Genomic DNA, 15,277 nt, shown 5'->3' with positions numbered 1-15,277 from the left:
AGCGGAAGGCTAATAACGAGTTAGCGTTAAGAGGGAAGGTAGAGGAATTGAGGATTTCGCTGCAGAACGAATTTTCCGGTTTAACTGAAGAAGACGACTGTAATGTTGAAACAATAAACGATAATCTCACATCTATCGTTATAGAGTGTGGCGCAGAGATAGGCGGTAGGATGGTTCGACAGGATACCAGCAAGCTATCTCAAGAGCCTAAAGGTCTGATTAAGAAACGTCAAAGCAGGAGGACGTATAACTCCACAGACAAAATAGATTTAGCAGAGCTATCGAAAAGCACAAGGTAGCCGATATAAGTAAGTTTAACATGGAGAAAATCAAGCATGCTCTAAAGAACGGAGGAAGTCGCGAAGAGAAAACTAGGCATAGGTAAAAGCCAGCTGTATGCGCTAAGAGACAAAGTGCACAATGTTATGAACAATATGGATAAGTATAGAGTTAAAGTTGCCGAAGAGTTCCACACAAATCTGTACAGTAACGAATGTAATAACAACGCTACTGAGAGAGGCAGTAGAGCACAACAATGGGACATTTTGCCAGTAATAAAGGAGGAAGTAAATAAAGCCTTAGTAGCAATGCAAAGGGGGAAAGCAGCTAGTATCCGGTAGCAGTCGATTTGTTGAAGGATGGAGGAGAGACTGTGCTAGAAAAACTAGCCACCATGTGTACGCAATGCCTTGTGACCTGGAGCGTACCAGAAGCTTGAAAGAACGCTAATATTATCTTAATTCATAAGAAAGGAGACGTCATGGACTTGAAGAATTACAGACCAATCAGCTTACTGTCCGTTGCCTACAAGGTATTTACTACGGTAATCACTAACATAGTCAGAACAACCTTAGACTTCAATCAACTAAATGATCAGGCAGGCTTTCGTAAAGGATACTCGACGATAGACCACATTCACGCTATCACTCAGGTGAAAAAGAAATGTGCAGAATATAACCAACCCCTACATATAACCTTCACTGATTACGAGAAAGCATTTGACTCAGTGGAAACCTCAGCTCTTATGCAGGCATTGCAGAATCAGGGTGTATTGTGTTATGTGCAAATATTAGAAGATATTTATAATGATTGCACAACAACCATAATCCTCCTTAAAGTCAGCAATAACATTCCAATAAGGAAAGGTGTCAGGCAGGGAGACACGATCTCGCCAATGCTATTCACCGCCAGCATACAGGAGGTATTCCGGGGCCTGAAATGGAAAGAGTTGGGGATAAGAGTTAATGGAGAATACCTGAGTAATCTGCGATTCACTGATGACATTGCATTGTTAACCCACTCAAGACATGAACTGCAAAGCATGATCAATGAGTTAGACAGACAGAGCAGAATGGTGGGACTAAAAATTAACATGCAGAGAACCAAAGCAATGTTCAACAGCCTAGCAAGGGAGCAGCAGTTCGCAATTGGTAGCGAGGTGCTGGAAGTAGTAAGAAAATATGTCTACTTGGGGCAGGTAGTGACCGCTGATCCGGATCATGAGAGGGAAATAACTAGAAGAATAAGAATGGGGGGAAGCGCATATGGCAGTTTACCAATATCTCTCAAGAGAAAAGTATACAACAGCTTTAACTTACCGGTACTCACCTGTGGGGCAGAAACGTGGAGGCTAACAAAGAGTTCAGCTTAAGTTAAGGGCAACGCAGCGAGCTATGGAAAGAAAAATGATAGGTGTAACGATAGGTGTAATGATAGGTGAAGGCCGTTTTCGTCTCCTATTTAAACTACTGTCACTAAGTGTGGGGTGCAGCCATGGTTAGCTGTCTTCAGAGTATATATATTATTCGAAAAAAAGTTCCTTCGTCTTCTTTACAATGTCCCCTGGGATTCGCCAAGCGCGGATCTCTTCCGACAAAGTGGTGTGCTAAAAATTCAAAACTTCTATAAACATTGCTTCAGTGTTTGATTGAAGCTCGAAATAAATAGGAATGTCTACTACATACGCAACTGTGCTGAACTACGTGCTCGAGAAGCAAGCTATACGACACGGTATGGGGAGACTTGGGTACTCCCGATCCCTCGAATAAACTGATGTAGAGAACTCCTGCAGTTCACTCTTCCTTTCCTGTTAAATACGCATGTAGGTAATAATTTTTACATCTTGAGTTCGTCAAAAAAATCTTTGTGTGTTATATGCGTTGATATGCAGGATATGTTTATCGTTTTTCTTTGCTACCGCTACCAGTGTTTGCCCAGTGTGAATAGCATTTCAATATTGTATAACGCTGCTTTGTTTTTTGTATATGTTCTTTGTTATATAGCTTTTATGACGCTGTGCGATTTCCTTCGTTTGAGAACTCTGTCTTTCAACCCGCTGCCAAGCGAAAGGGGATTGCAGCTTTGCCAAGCTGTATCTGACAGCTTTTTCTGTGCCTCCACAATCTGCACCTTTTCAAGGCAAATATAAAGAGCTTGTTTTGATCTTCCAGTATTTTCACATAGTGGGGATAGGGTGGCCGCAGCTGACACAGGACAGGGCTAATCCAAGAGGTATGTAAGGAGCCCTTGTCCTGCAGTGAGTAGTCCGACTGATGATGATGATGATGACACCCTGATTCTACAATTCCTGCATGATTGCTGGGGTTTCACTCAACCAAATACTTTCTCACAATCAATGAGAGCTATATATAGAGGTTGGCTATACTCTTCTCATTTCTCTATCACCTGCTTGATTGCGTGAATATGGCCTATTATCGAGTACTCTTTATGAAACCCTGCCTCATCATTTGGTTGATCGAAGTCAATGTTGGCCTTACTCTCTTAGTGATTACTTTTGTTAATACTTTATAGGCAACGAAAAGTAAGCTGATCGCACTGCAATTTTTCCATTCTTAATTATCGTTTCTTGTCGAATAAGGTTACATTAGCGTTCTTCCAAGCTACTGGTACGCTCCAGGTCTTAAGGCACTGCTCACACAGGGTGGCTAGTTTTTCTTGCACGACCTCCCTTCCGTCCTTCAACAGACCTGCTGTTGCCTGATGCTCACCGGCTGCCACTTTCAAGAAGAACAGCGCGAAATAGAGAAGCCAACTCATACCAACTCAGGCATACCAACTCACCCAAGCTTCAGTCCTAACGAGTCCCACCGGCAGCTTTCCCCTTTCGCATTGACCCTAACGCTTTTTCCTCCTTCCTCTTTCTTTACTGGCGGGATGTCTCATTGCTGTGCTCTATTGCCTCCCTAGTTAACGTTCTTATTAGAAGCGCTACTGTATAGATTTGCGTGGAACTTTTCGGATACTTTATCTTATCCATATTGCTAGTGACATTGCACTTTGTCTCTTAACGCACACGTCTGATTTTTGCCTATGCCTATTTCTTTCTTCACCGCTTTAAGGCTACTTTCGTTCTTTAGAGCGTGATCGATTTTTCCTGCATTAAAATTTCTTTCGTCTGCTGCCTTGCGCTTATTTATTGACTTTCATAGCTCTGCCAGCTGTATTCTCTCTGCGGGGTCTGACGCTTTAACGCTTCGGCGTTTCTTAGTGAGGTCTTCCGTTTCTTCAGATATCTTTCCTTTATCCTGTCAAGCTTTCCTATCACCTACTCTGACTGCGCACTCTGTAATGATATCTGCGAGGTTATCGCGGATTGCTTGAACGTTGAGGCCATCGTCCTCATTTAAAGCTGAATATCTGCTCTGAAGCAATATCCCGAATTCCTCTACATTGGCACTTACTGCTAATTCTTGAGTTTGCTTCCCCTTAACTTGTTTCTTCTGTTCCCTCTTCAAGTCTAGGCTAATTAGATACCTTATAATCCTATGGTCGCTACACGTCACCTTTCCAAGAACCGCCACATCCTGCACGATGCTGGCATGGACGCGCAGTCAATTGCGTTTTAGTCAGCACTGGGGCTCCTCGACGTCCACTTCCTGTTCTTTCGTTTGAGGTAGAAGGTATTCATAATCCATAAAGTACCTTTCTTCGAACGCTACTAAAAACTCCCCGTGCTATTCCTAGAGCCTATGCCATAGTAGCCTACTGCCTGGTCTCCGGCCTGCTTCTTGCCTGCCGGCGCATGGAAGTCACCCATCAGTACAGTGTACAGTGTTTTTATCTTGCCCATCCCCAATTCCACTTCATAGAAGCTTTTCACGAACTGGTCATTATGGCTGGATTTAGGCGCGTAGACATTCACCACTTTCATCTTGTACTTCTTATTAAGCCTAATTTCGATAACTGCCACTCTCTCGTTAATACTATGCAATTCCTCTATGTTGTTAGCTATATACTTACTGAAAAGGAATCCGACACCTCGTTCTCACCTTTATGCTAATCCACGAAAGTATTGTAAGCGCCGGTCATTCAGCACTGTATACGCCTAATCGGTCCTTCTAAGCTCACAGAGCCCAATAGCATTCCATTTAGTTTCCGCTAGTCCCTCGAGCAGCACTGCTAGACTAGCCTCAATGCATAAGTCTCTAGTGTTAAAAATCCCCGGTTCTTTTTTTGATGGCGGCCTGTCCGGAGTCAGAAATTCTGAGCATGTTCAGCTGCGTCACAGGTCTGACCACCTCACTCAATGTTGCCACTGCAGTCAACAATGAATTTTCTTGTAGAAACCACTACTCTTCATGGGCAATGCTTCATATTCTTCCTAACAACCAATTGTGTGTTTTATGTTCTGCTCTGCGCAGAAACTGCTGGAGTCACAGCCCGCGGGCCCGTACCACTTGGTTGGTTACTCGTTTGGTGCCACGGTGGCATTTGAGATAGCCTTACAGCTCCAGGCTTCCAAGCACAGCGTCGGCAGTCTAACCCTACTGGATGGTTCGCCCAGCTTCGTAGACGCACACACGGCTCACTGGCGGTCTCGCTACTCAGAAAAAAACCAGCTGGAGACACTGCTGCTGGTCAGATTTCTTGTTCAGTATCTGGACGTCGACATTCAAGAGGTAGGTGCAAGGGGACCGGTGCACCCCATTTTAGCACCAGATATTTTTTTTATTGTCTGTTACACCGGAAACACCATATTAACTGGGTATTACACGAATACCTCCAATCGAAATCTAAGATCTTCGGGGAACTTCGCACGTCCGGGCTTACACCATCAAAATCCGGTGTACCGATTTCCCTTAAAAAGAAAGTATTGTGATGAAGCAGACGAAGCCGGCAGTGGCGCAAGACGGAGCGCTCGCTTTAGGCCAGCGGCCATGATATCATCTTACGTTCGTCGTTCATCGCTTCCCATTCTTCAGCTTCCAGCCACGTAACAGCATGACAGATGTTTGTCGCCAGTACTCGCCCAATAGGATTAAACTTAGGCAAAATAAAATTAAAATTCGGGGGTGCCAAAATGAGGCAGCCCGGTTAGCGTTAACAAAGTAAACGGCACTTGTGACATCAATAAATGGAGAGAAAGCTAGGTGAACTGAAGAACTGTCGCGGGTGTACGATAATAAAGACAAAGTGGCAGAGAATACATTTTGGCAGCAGGCGCCATAGGGAAAACAGAAAGTCACTTGCTTCTGAGGTTAATGGAGACGAACACCCAGAGCGGAAAAACAGAGGCAAGGGCTGCGTCTAGGCTCTTGCTGGATGGTAAAGTTCAATGCGGTAACGTACGAGGAATTTGCTACAAACGTGAGAGGTGGTGGTGGTGAAAACATTTATTAAAAAGGGACAGGAGGTATGTTTGGATCAGCCCTTAAGAAACTGATCCTTACAAAGACAAGGTGGAGGTCCCGAATATGGGACCCCAGTGGCGTGGCCACCGCCCGGACGCGCCCGACTAAGGCTTGTTGGGCCTGTAAGTTGTGGCAGCCGAGCAGGTTCGCCTCCCAGTCCTCCCGGGTTGGGTTGGGGATGGGGGGAATAGCCGGGTTGGAGGGGCAGGCCCACACCATGTGATAGGTGTCAGAAGACACCGCGCTACAGTGCGGGCAGCTGCCGTTAAAGGAGGGGTCAAAATGTTTTAGTGCTGCCGGGCACAGAAATGTATTGGTGAGAAGGCGGAGAAGGAGCCGCTCATCCGCCTTCTTCAGGCCTTTACAAGGGCGAGGGTAAAGGCGATGACTGTCTTGATGATACGTTGTAATATCTTTGAATCTATAGATCGGATTAGGATTGGGTTCCTGATCGGCTGGGGAGGAGAAAACAACCCGGTGAGAGAGCGTGCGGGCGGCTGCGTCTGCTGCCTCGTTTCCAGTCAACCCCCGATGAGCAGGCGCCCATATAAGGTAACGGTGCGCAAGGTCCATATCCCGTATGCAATTTTGATAGATTCGAAAGGCTAGGAAGGGAGTGCAGCGTTGTTCGACGTTCCGGCAGGCCCCTCGCGAGTCGGTGATTATGTATTTTGATCTTAAAGCAGCGCGAAACACAGGACGTAGTGGAAGAACGAGAGACGACACGAGCGCTATCTAACAACTGTTAGATAGCGCTCAGTAACTGTCAGTTGTTAGCGCTCGTGTCGTCTCTCGTTCTTCCACTACGTCCTGTGCTTCGCGCTGCTTTAAGAGGAATCCGTTCCAACTTGCCCAGTTTTTTCTTCTTGTATTTTGAATCGGAATGTGAGGCCGCGAGAGCAATCGCGACCTCTTCTGCTTGTGTTGCACTACGGGCTCTGAAGGTGAGGCCGTTAACTGTGTTGCTGTTGTGAACTACCGCGACAGTGTACCATCCCCCGTGGTGAGGACCGGAGGCGTCCACGTAGTATACACCTGCTTTCTTGCCATAATGTCGGGCTAGCGCTTCCGCTCGTGCCAGGCGCCGACCGTTATGGTCTTCGTGTGCCGCACGTGGAGGGCACGTCTCTACAGTTCTGGGATGCGAAACCTGTCTTCCATGGGAGTGGAGTGTTGGATATGGATTCGAGCAAGAAGGCGGCGACCCGACTCCGTTAGCGACAACCGCGTGTACTGGTTTGTAACGTGCGCCTGCCGGAGCTCCCTAAAAGTATTCACCGCCCCAAGGGCTGTTTGAAGTAGTGACGGGGAGGTCAAGGGCACGCTTAATAATTTTGCGAAGGATGACCTCAAGCGCATCCACCTCTTGTTTCCGTAGGTGGAGATAAGGAGTCGAATAGAGAATTCGACTGGTTACAAAGGCGTTTGCCAGCCGCAAGGCATCCCTACTTCGTAACCCCCCGCGTTTGTTTGAAACCCGGCGGACCATGCGGCCCACCTGGTCACCTACCTTACGGAGTTTGGCCAATGTAGTGTCTGGCCGTCTGTGTTTGGGGATGTAGAGTCCGAGTACCCGTATCTCATCACTTTCGCGTATCGGACAGCTCTCAAGAGAAAGAGATATTTTAGTTGTGCACTTCTGTGAGTGGCGGAGGTGCACAAATTCAGATTTTTGAAGGGAACATTGAAGACCGCAGCGGCGGGCGTAGCGGATCACTATCGTCGCCGCTGTTTGCAGGCTGGTTTCAATGTCCCCTGTGCTGCTGTGCGTGGCCCACAGAGTGATGTCATCAGCGTACAGGGCGTGCTGCACGCCGGCGACACCACTCAGCTGGGCTGGCAGGTGCATCATGGCCAGATTGAAGAGCAGCGGGGAAAGTACCGCGCCTTGGGGGTTCCCCGCGTGCCGTATATATAAGGACCATGCTCTGTATCTTGGATTGGGATGTAGGATTGACGATCCATTAAGAATTGACTTATGTACTGGAATGTGTTGAGGCCACAGTCGGTCTGGCTTAAATTTGTGAGTATGATCTCGTGTGTTACATTGTCAAATGCCCCTTTAAGAGGCAAGGCGAGTATTACCCGGTCATTATGGAGGCATTCGAGGGGGTCTAGGACTTCCCGATTGAGTTGCAGGAGGACACAGCCTGTGCGGATCCGTGTGGGCGGAATCCGAACATGGTGCTCGCTAAGACATGTTTGTTTTCAAGATATGCAGATAACCGATCCCGCACCATCGTCTCCATTAATTTGCCCACACAGGAGGTGAGAGAGATGGGGCGGAGGTGTATCTGTGTCTACTGGTTTTCCTGCTTTAGCAATAAAAGTGACCAGAGCCGTTTTCCAGTCGATGGGTGTCCGCGCGCAAAATTGCATTGATGTAGTCTAGGAGGGACTGGTATGCTAAGTCGGGCAGGTTCGTCAAAAGCTTGACGGAGACCTTATCCCTTCCTGGCGCAGTCCCCCTTTTCATTTTGGCGAGAGCCGCCCGCAGATCATGGAGCTGGAAAGGTTGATTCAGCTCCGTGTTTTCTCTGCCTGCATAAAAGTATGCAGATCCACGGGGGTCTTGGGCTGTACACAGATACTGGTCCCGAAGTTTCTCTGCCAGTTGAGTCGTGTTTCCAGGGAAAGCGTGCACGGTTCGCTGCAAATGTTTCTGTGTTTCGGTTCGTGTTTGGGTTGGGTCGATTAGGGCTCGAAAGAGACGCCATGTGTTGCGGCTGGACATTAGTCGCGCGGCCGTGTTGCATCTATCCAACCAGTTGGAGTCGGTGAGTTGGGCCGCGTACTCTGCCGCTTTCTGGGTAAGCTCGGCAATTCGAGCTTTAAGCTTTCTGTTGTGTTTTTGGCGTCGCCAACGGCTGACGAGGCTGCGACGAGCTTCGCAGAGGTGTAGAAGGTGGTTATCCGCGTCCGTGACCGCCTCTGAGGGCTGGATCTGAGTTTCATGCGAGCAAAGGTGTGTCAGCAGCTGTTGTGATTATGCTGGGTATCCTTGCTCGGAAATGGGTGTATTGTCAAGTGAGTGAAAATTTTGCCTGAATTTCGTCCAATCTGGGATACGGGCTTGTGTTCTGGGACGCTTGAGAGGGCGTGTGCGTAGTGTAGTGTTAAGGATGCAGTGGTCGCTACCGAGGGTCTCCTCGGTGTTGAGCCAATCTGCGTGTCGTATGTTGCGAGTGAAGGTTAAGTCAGGACACGTATCCCGTTTCACGTAATTCTCTAGCCGTGTTGTGTAATGGGAGAGGAGTTTGCCCAGGGTGACGATAATTACGATAATTAGGCCCAAACGAGTCACACAAGCCCTGGGCAACATACACCTACAGCATATGAAGTTAAGCAGCATCTAATTCGCCCTTGCAAAAGCTATCGAACCAAGTCTATTAATACCTCCCCACTGCTTGCTTACGTCAACGAGCCCCACGAGTCAAAAAGAGACTGACAGACTCATAGACCTGAAGCTCATATATTTCCCCCCTCAGGTTTGCAGTAAGGTTAACAAATGGAGAAACAAGGCTTCTCTTTTACGTGGTCTCTTTTGTCCTCCTCCTCTATCAGCTGCAACTTTTGCATTAAGCGTAAAATGCTTTTAGCTCCAATTCGCGGCAAGTTCCCGGCTAACATCGTTCAGGGACCGCGGGAATGCTCAGGTTCACCATATAGCCAAATAAAGCTGTTTATGTCCGAATATAATGTTAGTGACATGCTGCTATTACAACTTGCAACTGTCGAAATTGGCACAGATGCTCTTGCTAGCGCATGTCATCCTTTAAACACAGTAATTCGCACAGTCTTCTTATGGCGCTCGACTGCTCACCCGAGAGACGTGGGTTCAATCCCGGCCAAGGCGGTTGAATTTCGATCGAGGCGAAATTCTAGAGGCCCGTGTACTGTGCGATGTCAGTGCACGGTAAAGAACCTCAGGGAGTCGAAATCTCCGGAGCCCTTTACTACGGCGTCCCTCATAGCTTGAGCTGCTTTGGGACGTTAAACCTCCATAAACCAAACCAAATCTTCGTTACCAAAGTACTCACAACGGTAGCCGTGTGGAGGTACAATGGTTATCACGTCACTGCGCCACCACCCGCTGTAGTAACTTAGTGGCTGCAAAGTTCGTCTGACGAGAACTAGTTCGCGATTTCGATCCTGGTCGCAGCATCCGGTTTCCACGATGGCGGGAAATAAAAAGCATGTGCACGAAATTTGTCTGCACGTTAAGGACCGCATTTGGGTGCAATCTACCGTAGCCCGCCATACCGAAGTAGCACGCCATAGTTCATAGTGGTGCTTGGGCACCTATGAATTTGTTACCCTGTCAACCTGCGTTAAATTACCTCTAAACAAAAGCCAGCACTGCCCTGATTAGCAAAAGCTTGATGCCACAGCTGCGCATGGAACTTTCTCTAAGGAGACGAAGGTTTGGTTCATATTGTTTAACGTCCCAAAGCGATCAGGCTATGAGAGACGCCGTAGTTAAGGGCTCTGGAAATTTCGAATACCGGTGGTTCTTTAACGTGCACTGACGTCTCCCGGTACATGGGCCTCTAGAATTTCGCCTCCATCCAAATTCGGCCGCCGCGGCCCGGATCGAAGAGTGAGGCAGGTATGTAATCTCATGTTCCAAGTATGTGATCGTCGAAGTCTTCCACATCCGTCTTTTGTTAATTAATAAATTCAGGCACTTAAGCAATAATTAGGTTAACCAGGTTACAACTGTAAGCCGTGTGCCATAGAAATAGAGATTATGGGAAAGGCCGGAAGGTTAACTAGGAAGTGACGTAACCTACATTCCACTCCCCCTTTTCTCAACTTATGCCTCAAGGCAGACTTCACGAATAATAAAAGAAAAAAACTAGGAAGTGACCAGTTTGCTACCGCACATGCTGGGACGGGGAGGTGCAGGGAGTGACAGAAAGAGTTAAAAGAAAAGAAAGATCAGAACACAGAAAGAAATGTGCTTCTCGAAGCCATTAGACCTTCAGAACACGTGATGAACATCGTGATGTTCATCAACGTGATGTTGATGAACGTGATGTACATTCACGGTCAGACCGAAGGCAGTCACATAGTACGAGCGCAACTGTACCTTCCCATTGACATTGTGCCATGAATGGTGTCATAATGGATGTGTGTGCTCAGGAAAGTGCCAGAAAGTGCCATTGCCAAGAAAGTGCCTTGTGTTGTCGCGAGTTCTAGACACCCAGTCGGCACTGAAGAATAAATACCGGGTTAACGTGGAAATGAAGCACTCTTGGCTTTATTTGCCCGCGGTATTGAATCCGTAATGAGAATAAAAAAATATTTAACCTATCGAAATGATTTAATATAGGACTGCCCTTCTGGTTTCACATTGTGAATGATATATGGTGGCAAAAAAAAGGGGGACAACTTGCGGTTTTGGAAGAGGGTATTTCGTGGACTGCTAATTTTAAGGTAGTTGTATTACGCCCAGGGCCGGCGTTCCCTTTTTGTCATCTTCATTTAGTTACTTTTCATAATTTCAGAAATGAACTAGGCTTATTTTCCTGTTACGCCTGCGCAGGTGCGCAGAAAGCTGGACCGGTACTCCAGTTACGAAGCGAAGCAGGAGGCGGTCATCGAAATACTCCTCGAGGGCCTTCCCGACGTGAGGGCTAGCCGTCAGGACCTGGCCACATCCATGCGCCTTTTTTGTAGTTGTGTTGTGGCTGGGTCAGCCTACCAGCCCCAAGCCAAGTTCCAAGGACATGCGACGTTGATCAAGCCTTCTACCCTGCGAAAGATGGCGCAGCAAATGCCGCCCGACTATGGTCTTTCAGAGGTTAGCCCGATCACGCCTTTCCCAGTGCACTAGCCGTAATATATGCTTGGTGCCTGCTTATGCGTAAATTCTGATATGATACGGGGTCAATCTCTTCTGATCAGCTCATTACCTGATCACTCTGGGGTCACTCTGCGTCCAGCCGGCCGGGAAGGCGAACTTCCGTGCCGGCTACACGCAGGCGTTACTCGTACGCTACACGCTTCCCCAACCCGTGGCGCAGAATCGCAGCCACGGCAGGTTCGGACGAAATAGGCAACGGCAGGGCATGCTAGGAAATCATTTATTGTCCTAACGCGAGGTAAAGCCCACTGCGGAAGAATGTCGGATCCGATAAAGTAAAGTTCAGTAGCTCACCAAATCTTCGCCGACCGGCGTTGGGTCGTCCGGGGGGTCGGCGGGCAGGAAGGGGGTCCGTCGGGGCACTTCGGCAGGAGGTCCGCGGCAAGAGAGAGCATTCCCGCCGCGAGTTTCACTTTTTAACCCCTCGGGCATTCCTCGCTAGGGACAACTGGTTGTGCCCGAGCTAAGGCATGCACCCCTTCCCTAAGGGGCCAGTGCGCTGTCGTGACGTCATGCCATTGTCGGGAACGAGGAGAGTAGCCAGAGTACCTTCTCAACACATTCCCGCCGGCACGCACGCTCGTCTCGTGACTCTGGCGCGGGAACGATGAAGGATACCAGTGTATTCCAGAACCTTTGGAATAAGAAAGTCGTGCCATCGATTTGACATTTAGCGACTGGGCTTACGGTACGTTCGGAAGTCTGGATAGTGACTGTAATTGGAGATAGGGAAGCCATTAGAGTGAAACATTTCGTATATATTAGCAATCTGCATGTGCAGTCGGGGACAAAACCCTGTGGACCACGTGCTCCTCAAACGAAGCCAGTAGCTCTGCTATTAACTGGCGGCTGGAGGCGACACTTGTGGAGGGGTAAGTAAAAATGTCGTTCTTTTATCGCCATAAGCGTGGTCACCAACCACCGGCTATTAATTGAGCTATTGGCATCGTTTGAGCAGCACGTGGTCCACAGGGTTCTGTCCCAACTGTACAAGATGTGTGCTTTAACCGGTTGCGCTTTAATTTCTTCGACTCTTTCCTGCCCTCCTATTTAGAATACAACATTGTAACCTCACCTGGCAGTGCATTGCTTTGTTCTGTCGTGACTTCTGATTGGTGCTCATTTTTTATGAGATCACCAGTTTGCCAGTATAGGAATCGTGCCTGGTGGATACTGCAGTCAGCAAGTGGAAAACTGGCTCCAAATATGTTAAATGTCTAGCTTCACTTCAGTAGATTTGGGAGCGTAACAGGCTGTTGTTTTCTGATTTCGGTATTTTCTTGATGACGCACCCGGCCAGTTTACAGTATAGCCTCCCATGGCTACCTTAGCTGCCATGAAGGTAAGTAAAAAAGATATATGTATCAGATAATGAAGGGAAGCGGCCACTTCTACTGTGCGTATTTGTGAAGTGGTTTACCCCAAGACTGTTTCAGTTCATTAAAATGACATCGAACCAGCACCATGATGTTAGAATCGAAAGCTGCGCAGGTGGGTACTCTAGTCCACCCTAAAGCGCACTGCAAGCTTTACGGTCACGCTACTCCTAGCTCCAAATCAAACGAAAACATTTTTCATGGCCACAACGTAGTATTTATTCTCTTAACATGAGTGGGGGTAAATTCTAGACAGCCAGGGAAAAGTGTCAGTTGTGGGTACACTGCTGTGACGGCACACCAGCTTCGGGTCCTACTTTAAAAAACAAATTCATTCATCATCCTCTTAACATTAATCTATAAGCAGTAATAAGAGTCCCTCATGTTTTCTACTTAAAGCGGCCACTGCAGGATATGTACAAGGTGTTTCACCTGAGATGTTGCAGAGTTTCTAAAAATAATCTTATTTAGCTAGGACACCGCTTTTCTTGGCATAGCATTGTCCGCAGTCTAGTACATCAGAATACTGCTGAGACGTGCCAACTAGCAGGCTGGAGAAAAAATATTGAATAGGTAACTTTCTAACAATTGCTACTAGGCTTCTTAATTATTGAGAGGTAAGTAAGCCCAAGGTAAGTAATATTCATACCAGTTTTTATAACCTCGAAAACGCTGTTATCGTCGGGAATGTGGCCAAACACAATTTTTCTACATCGCGCCAAAATACACGCGCTTAGAAGAAGCTTGCCGGCAAAGCAACCACTCCGGTGCACGCAACTCACCGAAATAGCCAAAATTGATTGGACCACAGCGCCGACAGTAAGCGCGTTTTCGAAATCCCCAAAACTTATATGGATGTTGCTCACAGTAGGCTACACATCTCTCAATAATTAAGGAGCCTTAAGGAATAGTTAAAAAGTTAAATATTAGTTATCGAGTGTACTAGTTAGCACGGCATAGCTGTATTCTGATGTACTACGCTGATGGGAATGCTATGCCGAAAAAGCGCTCTATAAACCAAAAAGAAAATGAAATTGAAATAGACCGATTTCACCAGCAGTTGCGCTACGCCACCGCCGCCGCGATGCACCCTGGGAGTTGTGGTACTCCGGCCGGTGGCCGCGTCGGCACGGTGCGTGGCGCGCGTGCGAAAAGCAGTTCTGTTTGCGCCGCCACACGATGTTTCTCTGCATGAATGCTGAATTTGTGGGATAACTGTGTTCACCTGAGGGTTGTCATGAGCTCCGACAACTGTGCGAAGCAGAGGGTACAGGATTTTTTTTTGTTTCCTGGAAAAGAAAGAGTCCCCAACACACTGCGTAGAAGATGTTCACGAGAGGCGGCTGAAGAAGTACTGTTCAGTACATTTAGCCGTATTGTCCCTGCTGATCATTGGACATTAACAAATGGCATATTTTTAAGCTCTGAAGCTGTTTGAAATGCCTTTTACGCGTCGCTAAGCTTTGAAGCAGTCCCTTAAATTGTTAAAAAGAAGGCGATCAAATTCACCTTCCTGCTGCGTCGTCAGGCCGTCTTTGCAGCGATTTCTGCACAATGTAAGGTTGTAAGGGAACAAGTGTGCTCAATTTTATTTTTATATTCATGAATCCCCAATGTAGGTTTGATGCACGTATTCACTCCTGATATCTCGTGCTGCCGTACTTGCTATAGTGTTTTCTCTATTTCACGGAATGAGAAAGCGAAGCTACAAAAGTGTGTAAATGTGGAATAATTCCTAACGTTTTGTCGCACACTGGTCGTTGAGCCTACGTGTTATTCTAGTTTCAGCCACATGTCATTTATGCTGGGATATCACCCACATTTTGCTCGTTGTTTTCGAAAAAAAAAGGCCATCTAGTGTTTACCCGTCAACGTGTTCACACTAGTAATGCGAAAATAGCGAGAGTGAGTCGTAGGGGAGACGCCCTGGTAGATTATATTAACCTGAATCAAAAAGTAATTAGTGCAGCAATAATCAAAATAAAACTATTGGTCACGAAATTAAAAACCCTAAACCCTAATTTGGCGTACTGAAAAACTCCCCGATTGGCTTCTCCTTTTCTCATTCTCTATTTTGAAAAACGGCATAGCTCGCTCGAACCGCTCACCTTTCCTGCTGGTGACCCGCTGAACACCTCGTGAATACTGGAAAATTGCAGCGCAGCAGTATGCAGAACCAACTAGCCAGTCACTATGTTTTAAGCTCGTGAATACATTTATGTATTTACGTGAATAAGAAAAAAAACTGTCGCATTGCCAGTTTTGAACAAGGGCTATGATCAAAAAATACACGACGAACGCTGTGTGACATGTCTATAGCGAATGCCTAGATGAATACAGCAAATACTGAAACAGCAAAATGAGGTGGCAAGAAATGTAAA

General features: G+C 47.1%; 1 protein-coding gene across 1 annotated transcript in view; it reads left to right on the top strand.

The window, feature by feature from the left end:
- Nucleotides 1-15,277, top strand: part of LOC149346408 (fatty acid synthase-like) — a 161,203-nt gene that overhangs the window by 141,970 nt on the left and 3,956 nt on the right. Inside the window, 2 exon segments of the mRNA XM_089586406.1 lie at nt 4,662-4,919; nt 11,200-11,457. Of these exon segments, the coding sequence (XP_089442532.1) occupies nt 4,662-4,919; nt 11,200-11,457 (516 nt within the window).

This window comes from Amblyomma mixtum, chromosome 4 (assembly GCF_055824585.1).
Source record: "Amblyomma mixtum isolate Tamu chromosome 4, ASM5582458v1, whole genome shotgun sequence".
NCBI classification, from domain to species: domain Eukaryota; kingdom Metazoa; phylum Arthropoda; class Arachnida; order Ixodida; family Ixodidae; genus Amblyomma; species Amblyomma mixtum.
Note: the sequence above shows the minus strand (reverse complement) of the source record. Positions and strands in the feature narration are given on the sequence as shown.